This window comes from Diorhabda sublineata, chromosome 2 (assembly GCF_026230105.1).
Source record: "Diorhabda sublineata isolate icDioSubl1.1 chromosome 2, icDioSubl1.1, whole genome shotgun sequence".
In the NCBI taxonomy this organism is placed as follows: Eukaryota; Metazoa; Arthropoda; class Insecta; order Coleoptera; family Chrysomelidae; genus Diorhabda; species Diorhabda sublineata.
This window is the reverse complement of record NC_079475.1, coordinates 10699106-10712967: the sequence shown is the minus strand read 5'-3', so window position 1 is coordinate 10712967 and position 13862 is coordinate 10699106. Positions and strand designations below refer to the sequence as shown.

The 13862-nt window shown below is 32.3% G+C and overlaps 1 protein-coding gene across 1 annotated transcript in view; it reads right to left on the bottom strand.

Annotated features, from left to right (window-relative positions):
• Window positions 1-13862, bottom strand: part of LOC130440742 (cell adhesion molecule Dscam2) — a 125500-nt gene that overhangs the window by 28493 nt on the left and 83145 nt on the right. Inside the window, exons 14-20 of the mRNA XM_056774055.1 lie at window positions 11387-11667; window positions 10022-10189; window positions 7535-7797; window positions 5763-5973; window positions 4269-4424; window positions 2843-3087; window positions 2061-2481 (exon numbers count right to left, since the gene is read on the bottom strand). Of these exons, the coding sequence (XP_056630033.1) occupies window positions 2061-2481; window positions 2843-3087; window positions 4269-4424; window positions 5763-5973; window positions 7535-7797; window positions 10022-10189; window positions 11387-11667 (1745 nt within the window). The remainder of the gene's footprint in view (window positions 1-2060; window positions 2482-2842; window positions 3088-4268; window positions 4425-5762; window positions 5974-7534; window positions 7798-10021; window positions 10190-11386; window positions 11668-13862) is intronic.

The window sequence follows — 13862 nt, the reverse complement described above, 5'->3', positions numbered from 1 at the left end:
AGGGTGATTTGAGAAAATGACTGAATGTTTGATTTTTCAAATTTTTTTATGATGCAGTAAACTATTATCGAGCATTCGACTGGAATTAGCTAAATTTAGAAATTCCAGGCCCAGCTTTGGAACAATCAATATAACACTTCCACTAAGCCATATTTTCAATTTTGGAAACAAAAGGAAATCGGAAAGAGCCAGATCAAGTGAATATGACATTTCGACCAATTTTTCTATAACAAGCGACCACGAATGAACAGACTCATTATGATGATAAAATAAAATTCTTCTTGAATAAATTCGGTTTGCAAAATATTAACCAGTTATCGTGGGGAATTCCAGAATACCGTGGCCATAATCTTATTTGAGGAAATAAGAATTTTACTTACTTGGAGCAAATTCTTCTGATGATTTCTGTTTGACTATGATATGTCAATAGAAAAAGTTACTTGGATCATGCTTTTGATCGTAATTAAGCATGTAAAAATTCCCAAGGCCGAGAATGGAGAAGCGCTTCAAATGATTTAACACTTGTTTTCGTTTTCACTTCACGGAAAAAATTTATGATTGTTCTGAGACAGTTTAGAGTAGAAGTAGTTTAATAGTAGAAAATGTGGACACAATACATCTTCTTAAATAATCTAGATCCACAATTTTCCATCTCACTACCATTCACACTTTTGTGTGTGGGTTTCTCCAAAGATATTTGTCATGTATCAAACATTGAACATTTATACTGTATTTAAAAACTTTGTGGCTACAAAGATTGGTAACCTTGGATTTGTATTCGGAAATATGAATTTTCAAAAACAGGATCATAATTTCAAGAGTTACCGTTCTTTCTGCATTTTACAGCATCCATAATTTATAACTACCCTCTATTTGCAATTAGAGAGTTCATTTCTACGGAATTGGAAATATTTCAACCAGAAAATAACCTTTCTGTTAATTATTTCTCTTCTATCCATTTTGAAAAACAGAATTAGGTAAAAATTCAAAGGTACCTTGTACAGTTTTTTCTTAATTTTGGAAAATCGGTAATAGTTAGAAATAAAATTAAAGTTGTTATCTTTTAATTTTACTCAAAAATGATTTCTAAGTTTTTCGTTATTACTGATATTTATAAAGTTGTTGGCTATAACTTGGATGGATGAATTTTAATTTTAGAAAATTTGAGGTTCAGACAGATGAAAGAGTTAAATTTCTCTATCGAAAAAATTTTCTCACTCTTCCATGAATTATGCGATAAAATTCTCACAAACATTTAAACCAAATTTTGAATTAACATGACAATTCCTTTCATAGGTTTCCCAAGAAGTCATCATGGTCAAAAAGAAGTGAGAAAACCAAAAGAAATAAAAAAAAAGACCCAACAGTTTAAATATTTCTTTCCTATTCCACCAACTGATCTAAAAGAGCCCTTTCATTGAACAATGACGAGCTAAGGAGATTTACTGTTTACTGGACACTACCACCGAAAGAACTTTGGAGAAACCTTCGACAGCTCTTCTAGATTCTGCGAAAAACCAAAAGAAACCCCCGAATATCCCCTTCGTGAGTGAGGCAATCCATAAACTTTCCAGTCAGGTACCTCATTTTATAAAGTCGTTGCTGGTTGACTGGTGAACAATTCGAGGTACACAATAGATCAAAGGGTCAAAGCCTTAACGAAGTGATTTCTCGATTCTTACAATGTTGATATAAGCAGTTAACTTCATTTTTGTGTGAGAGTTCAATCTGGAGTTTTTTCCTCACTTCATCCTCCCTTCACGCCTATACCGGTGAACGATGCCAAAAAATTCTTGACAGATCTATTGAAGACACGATAAACTAACTTAAATCGAAACTGTGTTGATGTATACGAACATAAATAGAAAAACTGATGCTTTCTAACTCTAGATTGCTGTGTTAATTGTTGTTATAATTGAATAAACATATCATCTTTAATATATCCTAATTTTCATTACCGAATGAACATAATGAAACGTGGACTAGATAAGATGGTATCTTGAAAACAGTATCTTGGTATTATGGTAAAATGTTGTGATAAAAGAGCTGAAACACGATACCTAATATAGGAGATCCTCCATTTCCTTGATCACTCCATCTCAGAAGCAGTGAATCCGAGAATGAATCTACGACAGTTAATACTGGAGCTTCTGGTGGAACTAACACTTTTAAACTGTACACTATCTCATCATGTCCGTATTGATTCTCTACACTACAAGAATAATTTGCTTGGTCTACACTTTGAATATCTTTTATGACTAAAGTTGCATTAGCAAAAATAAATCTTCGACCTCCTACTTCTAGCGGAAGATCATTCAGTCTCCAATTAACAGTTGGAAGAGGAACACCCACACGGCGGCAGTGGAGGTATATATCTTGCTTCCAAGCACTTATTACTTCTCTACCAAAAGAAGCTATTCGAGCGGGTACTATTTTCGAAGGGGTTAGAGTTACTACACGAGTACTCTCACCATCTCCAATCTTAAAAATAAAATAATTACATCAAATTCTTTCTATACATAAACTTGAAATGTAACTAGCGTTTTTTAAGTGAATAGAAAAAAAAAACGAACAGAAGTTTATTAACAATTTCATCTTGTCATATCTTTCAATGAGCTATTGAATTCCGTCTTGACAACTACTCCCAGCACAACATATATCGTCGTAGCGCTCAACGGTTATGTCTTTGGTCAAATGGAGAAGAAACATGTTGTAGTCACTAGGCGCAAGATCGGGATTGTAGGGAGAATTATCAAGTTGGTTGCAATCTATTCACGTGAAGCAAAGTAATACATTTAGTTAGCATGCTCCGTTAGTAGAATGAATGGTATAGTTCACTTACTCTCGTTGATGCAGTTACCCAAAACTGTAATGTAGCAGTATCCTGCGTTCTAAGTACTTCATGTATTTCAGTTGTAGGATTTAAAGTTCTTTTATGGGTACCTTCCTCTTGACCATCTTCAACAATACTCATATAAAACGTGTACCCTGTTAATGGACCATTACTATATTTTGGAGGTAACCAAGATACCAGTATTTTACTTGGCGAACTTTGAACTGCTTTGATTTGAGCAGGTGCAGAAGGCACTACAATATAAATTGATCAATTTATAAAAATGAAAGAAAGTTTTGTACAAATTTGGTCAATGCTAACACAAGTCTTGAAACAGGACAACTTTTGTTTATAAAACTACAGAAGGAAAAGTTGGGTTTCATGAAGATTTATTTTAACTAAAATAAATTCTGAAAACATTTTACTTTTTTAGCAGCAAACTTTGATAAATGTCTAGAATCCCGTATCCCTTTTCAAGTGATAAATGAATACTTTTATTTAAAATAGTCTCATATACAAAAACTGTATCTCAACGTTTCTAAAATTAACGTTTGTTATATCAAAATACATTGTAGCCTTATCTATTAAATAATACCACCATTGATGTCCTTGAAATGGGAGATATATGTTGCATCTAAAAAATTAAGTTCCTCCTGTTTCGCGCCGAGATCGCTTTCCAAAGAAATGAACTTATCCACCTCCTTAACAGTTTATTATGCCCTTTTTGAGCCACATCTACCTTCCGTGTGATGCGACTCAATTTGAGCGAATTTTCAAGCTACAAAAGAGAGCTGTTAGATATTAACATGGACTTTTTTAAAAGATCAAAAATTCTGACTTTTCCTTCCTTATTGATCTTTGAATCCGTTTGCCTAATTCGTACGCACGCTTTTCCAAATTTAGAAAGGTCGTTGCACGGCTATCCACTTAGGACCTTTATCCACCTACTCTAAGTTCAGAATTAGTTGAGAGCTCGATACTTTACAATGCAAAAACTGCACAATCACTTGCCATGTTGTTACCTATCACCTATAATTTTGTTAATCATTTTGGTTTTCTTCTGTATATTGATGTTTTATTTGTATGTTTATTCAGTTATTTTTTTGTTTGTTTTTTAGTTTTTACAAGCTTTTGTCCACAAATTGTAACAATGTTTTGACAATAAAACATATCTCTTTCTCTTATTTGTTTCTGGTGTTTTTTGCATGCATAAAGTGGACATCCACAAGTGACCAAAATTTTTAAAACGAATATAGTTTCGAATCTGATAAAAATTTCCAAAAATTTTGACAAAAGTCAAGAGTAGCAGAAATGAATCTTCTTAGTATCATAAAATATTGATCAAGTTGTTAAAAAAGAAATCTGTCTATCTGAATAAGTACCAAATGAAACATTTGCCTACGTTTGCACTTTTATCCTTTATCTATTAACTCACCATCTTCTTCAGTCTGACAATATACAGGCGCGGATCTTACACCATCTCCACTAGACGTGAAAGCTAGCACCGTCATACTGTAATTAGTGTATTTCCTTAAGCCCGAAATCGTTGTTCTCAATTGATTAACTATTTTCGTTTGTTGATCTTCGTTATCTTGAAAATAAAACAATAAACAAATTCTGTTTGGTTGGGAAAAAGTGTAAATATTGAAAACTATTTTCCTAAATAACAGATTATTATGTTTGTAGGTTAGGACAATAATTACAATATTTCAAGAAGTAACAAAGATTTTTTTGACCTTACATACTAATTATTCAGTTATTTTTATTAAGCAATTAGACCTTTCTTTTCAACATTTCACACTGGCTCCTATTCACAGATCTTTCTTTCCAATTGTCTCTTTCTTGATTAGTTTTTTTAACGTATTGTTTTTTTATGAAATTTCTCCGATTCTTCATTAGTTTTTCTTTTTCCAGGTATCTTCTAAGCTTCTTACCTCACTTCTTACTGCCTCAGCATTTCTCTCTACCATCTCTCTCGGTTTTAGTTTATTTTGACACATAATTTGGTTTTATCAGTACTTCTTTGCATCACGACTTTTGTATTTCCATTGATACTTTACTTTGACTTCTTATTCTTCTACTCACTACAATTATGTGATCTACAAAAGCTAGATATTGATAATTGTTATAAAGGATTATTCTACTGGTATTTAATTGAGAGTTTTCGATCACGACATCCCGAAGTAGATTAAATAAACTGTGGAATTGTTGACCTCCGTTGTCTAGGAATTTTTCCTACTTATACTTTTTCCACGGCAATAGCTTGTTCTATTATATATCTAATTCGTACTAGTCTCAATCCATAATTTTGTCAACATTCTAGTTCTTAATCAAGGATTGAACATTACAGTTTTTCACCAGTCTTGGGATCCTATTAGCTGTAATATTGCTTTTCTTTGGTTTCATATTGTTCTTTTTATCTGCTATTATAGTTTTCACTTCTATTTACTGCCATCTTCTTCCATAGATTATTCTATCCTCTCTGTCATGTCCTATGCTTCATTTCTCTTTTTTCCGTTCTTAACATGACCTCCTTTAGTTCTCGCATCATTGGTCATTTCTGCGTTTATTGTTTGACATCTTCTTGGTATTAATTCCTCGTTGACCTTGCCAAATTTGATCTTAACCGCTTTTTCTTCATTTCTTGCCTCCTCTATCTTCTATTTCCTTTATTTGTTCATGGATTTGATGTAAACACGTTTTTGAATTTGATATGGTACAGAATTCTGGAACACCCTGATTGTAAATAGTTTCATAATGTGAAGGCAATTTGGACAAACGGAGGTACTGAACTTTGTCACAATAAGCCATCACCCTATACATTGGTCCAAAAAAGGGGATTTTAGTCTATCTTTCAATCTTCATCAATCAACTTATAAAAGATTCAAGGGTATATAATGATACAATATAATAAATTGAGAATACTTACCAAACCATTCTCCAACTGAATGATAAGTAACTTTATAACCTTGGATGATTCCATTTTGACCCTCAATTAAAGGAGGTTCCCATGATATGTGTAAACTTTGAGCATTTAAAACGGAGCATTGTACATTTTCAGGAGGTAGAGTAGGCGAATCTTCCAACGTTCTTGCGGTTACGGGATCACTGGTTGGACCCGAACCCCGGCTATTATACGCCTACGAAAAGAAAAAAGTCCCATCTCTATACACTATTCATAAGTTTCATCAAACTATAATATAAAAATCTTATTTTTAGTAATACCGCACTATATTACGTGGAATTAATTTTGACAATGATCAAGATAAAAGAGATGTCTCGAGGAACCAAACGGCTGGAGGTAAATGGTTGTAAGTTACAGGAAAATCGCAATAAACCTGCAATATTGCTGATTGACGAGGAGGGGTTTAGAAGTGAGAATCACCTGATGGTGTTGTGAAAACTGTCATGGTAATAATAATTTTCCTGGAGCTCTTCGTATACCATCGTTAGCAGCCGAAGGGGGATTTGGATATCTCCAGGTGTTAGTTTAGGTTAGTGTTGCTGGGACTGAATCTTATACCTAAGAATTGACAGCTCGGAAGAAACGAACCTTTTGCGATGGTGTTGGGGAAAGATGTGAAGGCGTTTGCTCTATATTCCTTTATGACAAAGTAGAGGGTGAGTTTCTTTCGAATATTTGAGTGCCTCGATAGGACCGACTCGCCTCTGTACTCTGTCCACAATATTACCGATCTGGTGTTTAATTAAGAGTGCCAGTGAATCGCACTTCCAAATAAACGACTTCTGCGGATATCAAGACGTCAAACCTGTAGCATTAAGTAGAAGCTTAACGCTACGGAAGTGGGATATTTAAAGACGATGACTTAAGTCATCCGCCATCTTTTGCACCAATTCGGGCATTACGACAGGAGAAGCAAGTAATATGTTGCGTGGGTGAATAATACGATCGCATCTTAGGGATGTTGAGGTGCTGAAGTATCAGACGTATAAATGATGTATAAAAGATATTAAGTTTTCTAATAAATCCGGCGGACCAAAGCTTAATGGACGTCTATGAAAATGGTTGTAAAGCAGTATTTGCTTTGGTAAGATAATGTGAAGGTGGTGTTATGATAAAAATGGATAGAGGACTCAATTCCCTAATGGAGGTGGTACTCCTGCTACTATATTGTCAAAATTTTTCAGATTTTAAGCCATAATTTCGTCTAAAACTGTACTTGTGGGGTTTTTCATACAATTCTCTTATATACATATACGCAAATAATTTTAATATATTCAACAGCTGCAATCTGATAACGTCTTACTGAATTCACTGTCCACGCTACTAATACACCAACAAATGAAATTAAACACGTTTCGACAACCAAGTTATTGTCTTCAGAGACTGAAAGTAAACTGTTGACGCAATCTAACTTAATTTAACCTAACTCTATGAAAATATTCATCCGTTCCATCGATTCTGGCATGAAATGAAAACAGTGCCTATTTTCATTATTTTGTTAGTTGTTACTATTCACTAGAATATTATTGTGGAAATTAGATTTGCCTGTGGATAACAATAATTTGAAAAAGCTTCTTTTTTTGCGACCCTATAAGCATGGAAAATGAACTTAACAGTCATCTTCAAACGGCGTTATATTCGATGGAGACAAATTAAGTTTATTAGAAATAGAATCACCTGCACCTCTATCTAAGATGTATCAATTATTCTAAATAATTTATGAAGAAGAAACTCACTTGTACAACAATATTATATGTTGTGAATTTTGCTAACCCCTGGAGCGTGGCTTCCCCACCAAAATGTGGTCTAACTTCTACACTTTTGAAAATATAATTTTGAGTACCGACATTTGTATCTCCATCCATATATTGTTGATATCCTATGTGGTAACCAAGTAGATTTCCATTCCAGGTTTCCCGTAAAGGTGGTTCCCAAGTTACTACTATTTCCGTGGAACTTTTTGGTTCCGCTCTAATGTCTAAAGGTGCCCCATTCGGAACTAAAAAATAATTCAAATGTTAATATGAGTGACAACGAGAAAATATCGAACGCAGTAGAATTAAATAAGAACCAATCGTAGGAATGAAAACTTCAACAAGGTAGGTACTATGAATTATATTTGTAGTTTCGTTTAGGTGGTTGACATGTCGTTTATGTTTATCAGATGAAACAGAGTGATCCTATTATCAATAAGACCGTGAACAATGTTTTACTGTGAAATTTCCTCAAATCTGCTATTTACATCTCTGATGGCTCACGATTAGAAGGAAAAAGCATAAAACGTCGACCAGATTCGATCTACTTGTCTCGTGTTGGAAAAGTAGTTTTTGTTTCTTCAAATGCGTTCGCGTTTTCGCAATTTCTTCATTCTTTCATTACTTTATTAAGCAATGATGCGTTATACTTTTTTGTTTTTTATCCACCTTCTTCACGATAGTTAATTATCACAATATCATGTATATACCAAGAAAAAACGGTCTCCATCACATTTCCTGTCGATTTTCCGGTTTTTTCTGGAGCCGACTTGCCCTTTGCATTCTACTCTCTTGACTGTTTTTCATTGCAAAATTGTGGGGAATGCAACGTGCAGATTCTGTTATGTAAAGGAGATAATTTTCCATTGCTGCTCAAAAGTACTATGATCAAATATTGGTCACTGAATAATATGGTCTTTTTCAAAGAAGTAACCTAGTCAATTTTCAAAATTTTATGTATAAACTTGCTTTTATGCACAAGAAAAAAATTTTTTGTACAGGATTCCTCGCGACAAGATGAATCGATATGTATAAGGCAAAGAAAGTACTGCGACTAGTGTTCTGAAAATTTGCTTGCATGAGTTTTCCAAAATACTAGTTTCAGTTAAAATAATTTCTGGTTATACCGGAATTAGACCCAAACTTCGTTATTTTAAGCGGAATTATATGGTTTTTATTAAATTTTTCGATCGATTTCACGTGTAATTTTAATATTACTTTAGATAAGCCATCGTTTGCCTAAAGTCCACCATTTTTTAATTATTTCACATTTTCGAAATTTTTGGACATATGCAGCTTTCCACTAAAAAAATTATATTTCCAAAGTTTAAGTGAGTCAGGTCTAAAATTTTTGGGATTTGCACAAATAAAACTCGCAGCTTTCAAATTCTGTGAGAGCCATGACAAAAATTTATATAAGGTGTTCATAAAATGATGCCGAATTTTGCTATCTAAAAACTTCGAAAACTTAATTTGTTTAAATGGCTACTCCCATTTTTCTCTTTATCATTGGATTCTACGCTTTAAATTAAGGAGACTTCGTTAGTAAATTCATATACCTCAAATTAACGGTTTTTGTAGAAACTTGAAAAAACTGAGAAACTGAGATCTTCGTGGTTTATAATAGTCGGTTGACTGGAGCAACCAAAAAAAGCATATATGAACTTACTAACGAAGTCCCCTTAATTTGAAGCGTAGAATCCAATGGAAAGGAGAAAAATGGAGGATGCCAATTTAAAAAATTTTCAAAGTTTTTAGATAGCAAAATTCGGCACCATGATGAATGAACACCCTATATAAATTTTTGTCAAGATTTTCACAGATTTTGGAAGCTGTAAGTGTTATTTGTCTAAATTCCAAAAATATAAGATCTGACTCACTTAAGCTTAGAAATATAATTTTTTTAGTGGAGGGCTGCATTTTTCCAAAAATTTAGAAAATGTGAAATAATTAAAAAATGGTGCACTTTAGGCATACTGTGCCTCATATAAAGTTGTATTGAAATTTTGCGTAGATTCCAATAATTTAATAAAAACTATAGTATTTCGTTGAAAATAACGAAGTTTGAGTCCACTTCCGGTATAACCGAAGCGAGCATTTCGAAGAACTCATGCAAGCAAATTTTGAGAACACTAGTCGCAGTACTTTTCCATATACATATCGATTCAGCTCGTCGTGAAAGAAATTGTACATCATGTTAATATTTTGGTGAATAAATTCAATAGAAAATAAAATTATAAACACAGATTACAAGAAGAACTTCTTGAATGCTACCTATTGATCAAGCTTATTATCAGATCCTAAACATATCTAGTACCAAGACTCCAAAATAAACGAATAATTCGATTTCCAATTTTTTTAAGTATGTGTGATTTTTTTGTAAGACATAGATAGTTCAGGCTGGAAATTTTTTTGAAAACATCCTGTATTATTAACCTAATGTCCATGCTTCATTTCTGTATCACTCACCTTCTTCTAGGGTATTGACTTGAACAGATTGACTAGGTTCGCTTAATCCTAATCTGTTTTCAGCCAGGAGTCTCAAATGGTAAGTTGTCGCAGGGTGCAGATTTGGCAAAGTTGTTGTAGTTTGAGAGCCAGGTACGGTTACTTTTAAGGGTTGTTTGGGCCATGTCTCTGAAATAGGAGAACGATTTTATCAATTCAATGAAAAATCAGATTCAAGCCTAATTTAAAGAGCGCTCAATTCTCATAGGAAACATTTCTAGCAGTATTTATAGATCGAATATGAATGAAATGAAATATTTGAAGTATTACCAAGTCAATTGACAGAAAATCCATTAACTAAAAAAAATAATTCGAAGATAAGTATATTCATTCATTTTATTCACAAAAACTTATATCTTCTTTAGATAAACTTATCAAAAGAGACAAAGTTTCTCCAAATAATAAAAAAATGTGCAAAGCATTACATGAAGAGCAAAAATGGGGAAAAGCATCAAATCCGAGATTACAGAGAAAGACGAAATTATTTGAAAGATTCATTATATTTATATTTTTTGTTTAAATGGATCAAAATACTAAAATTCTGCATCAACTAAAAAAATTATACCACTTAATAAACCCTTTGTAGCACCAGGTGACATTTTTGCCACCAACGGATTCTTTGCGATTCAAAATTGAGTCCATTTCCAGTAACATAACTGGAACAAACCGATGTGTCGTCTCAGTTCAACACAAATAATATAGATGGCGTTAGTTCCATGTCACAGTAGTCATTTGTTGACCACGCGGTCTAAATTTTATGAGATTTCCGTTTTCAGTAGAGTATCTGGATTTGCGTATAAAATTATACCTGAAATTAGTTAAAAAAATGTGGTACTGCCCAACGAACCTCAAATGATTTGAGAAATACCTCGCAATCAAAATTACAGATCATATTTTGACTTTATCACTGCTAGAATACTTATCACAAAAACCGAATACTGAGTCTTTGTACAATAAAACAGAATTCGAGATTGCAAATTAGATACAGTCAAAGAAATTTCCACATGGAAACATTCTGTATGGAGCACCGTGCCAAGGTCTATACAACCTGTGTACTAAAGAATATTCTTATATATTAAAATGTTTTATCAATCGAAATCGATATCTTACAATTTTTTTGCGTTTTATTTAATGAATTTTACAGATGCTTAATTTCCACGTTCCAAAAAGTATGCTCAGCTTTTTAGTTTTAAAAGTATTTAAAACCATAAATGAATGATGTATCTAAAAACTCTATATCCATTAAAACAGCTTATACTAATTATATTGTTAATGTGCATAGAAATTTTATGGATAAAATCCATTATTTTAGTTAATGAAATATACCTGCACCCAGCTTATACTGAATAATATAATTAAGTATCGGGCTATTTCCTGCGTAAGGTTGCGTCCATGATACTCCAATCGATCTAGAAAGTTGATCCATTACACGTACATTTCTGGGAGCTTCTGGAATTTCTTGAATAATCAGCTGAATATTCATATCGTCATTTCCATAAGCATTACTAGCCGAACAAATGAAAATTCCCGTGTCTTGTCTTATCGTTCTCTCGATACCTAATTCAGATACCATTCCTTCCGCTAAAATCTGCTCTCTTATTGTGTATCTATAATTGAATAACAATAATATATTAGCGAGGTATTATTGTGAAACAATATGTAGGGAAAACAGTATATTGAAGATCTTTTAAATAAAAATAATCAAGCGTTAACCAGAACGTAATACATTTTTATTCACAATAAGCCGGATTTCTTCAAAATCCCATCAATTTTCACCAGATCTCCAATTGCTCTTCCTCCAACAGCATCCTCAAACCATCACCCAGCCTCCACCATATTTTACATTTGATATTACACATGGATGTAACCTCGGTTTTTCCTTTGACCTACGCACAAACATTCTTTTCTTAGATTCTAAAACTCTTAATGCGTTCAATTTTTATAATTTTTAGCCCAATGTAAATTCTTAATTTTATTTTGACGTCTGAAAAGAGGTCCTTTCAGTGTTACCCTTCCAAAAATCAGCTTCTCTTAATTTCCTTTTCACTGTAGAAATACTCAAAAACGGATCTCTAGATTCATTGATCTGAGCTGCTACTACTGGGTACGTTAGTCGTCGATCACGTTTACTGATCAATACTATACTTTGTCTTCAGCGGTTGTGGTTTTTTGAGACCTTCCTAAACGTTTTCAATCACCAACGCCCCAGGTGGATGCATATTTTTTTCACATTGTAATCCACGGTACGTCGAGGTATATTTAATTCGTTGGAATTGGTACGGTTTCTTTTGTTGAGACTATAAAGACCTACGATTATTGCACAAGAATCAAACGACGTTTTCTTTTGAAACTTACAAATCTGGACAGAACGAAAAACTGCAAAAATTTTTCCCTTGTAAAAAGAAAGATATGCTGAGGTCATCACAATAGATATTTGTTTGTGAGGTTTTATTGTTGGATAATCGATTTTTCGAGGGTGCCGAATCCAAATCTGATTAAGTAATTTATTAGAAACGACTTAATGGTTCATAAAGCTATAACTCTTAACCTTCTCACTGCGACCCCCTTCTATAGTTGGGCCAGTGAAGCTTACTTTGCTCCATTTTAGTAGGTCTAGACGAATATTCTGTTCGTGCAGAACATCGGGGGCAAGATTATCAACATTTGGTTATTGCAACTGACTAAAATAAACTTATAAACAAATTACGTTTCTTTTGCTCATAAACATTTGCACATTCAAACGCCTGTAACTTTTTAACAGATAGTATTAAAAAGGTCTACCACATATAATTTTGAAGTTTGAATCTTAACGGTTAAAATGAGCTGCTTTTAATCTTTCTACATCATGTAGAAACCAAGTAATGAATGATAAAGTGAAAAAAAAACGTCAATTTTGCAATAATTTTGCATTATATGGACGATAACTTTTTAAATATTGATTTTTTACAAATAAGAAATATTTTTTATTTGTGAACTTTTTCATATCTCTCTTTGTTTAGGAGCTACAGCTTTATAAATAATTAAATTGCTTATAACAAATTTTTCATTACATCGTAGATAACTTTTCAAATATTGATTTTTTATAAAAAAACTGTGGAGACCTTTTTTGAAGATATTTTTAAAACAAATATTTTTTACTGGTAAATTTTTTTCATATCTTTTTTGTTGAAGAGTTACAGCTTTATAAATAATTAAATTGCTTATAACAAATTTTTCATTACATCGTAGATAACTTTTCAAATATTCATTTTTTTCAAAAAACTGTACAGACCTTTTTTGTAGATATTCTTAAATGAAATTCTTTTTGTTCGTAAATTCTTTTCATATCTCTCTTTGTAGAAGAGTTACAGATTTATAAATAATTGAATTGCTTATAACAAATTTTTCATTATATCGACGATAACTTTTCAAATATTGATTTTTTATATTAAACTGTGGAGACCTTTTTTGTACATATTTTTAAAACAAATATTTTTTATTGGTAAAATTTTTTCATATCTTTTTTTGTTGAAGAGTTACAGCTTTATAAATAATTAAATTGCTTATAACAAATTTTTCATTATGTCGACGATAACTTTTCAAATATTGATTTTTTATAAAAAACTGTACAGACCTTTTTTGTAGATATTCTTAAAAGAAATTCTTTTTGTTCGTAATTTTTTTTCATATCTCTCTTTGTAGAAGAGTTAGAGCTTTATAAATAATTAAATTGCTTATAACAAATTTTTCATTATGTCGACGATAACTTTTCAAATATTGATTTTTTATAAAAAACTGTACAGACCTTTTTTGTAGATATTCT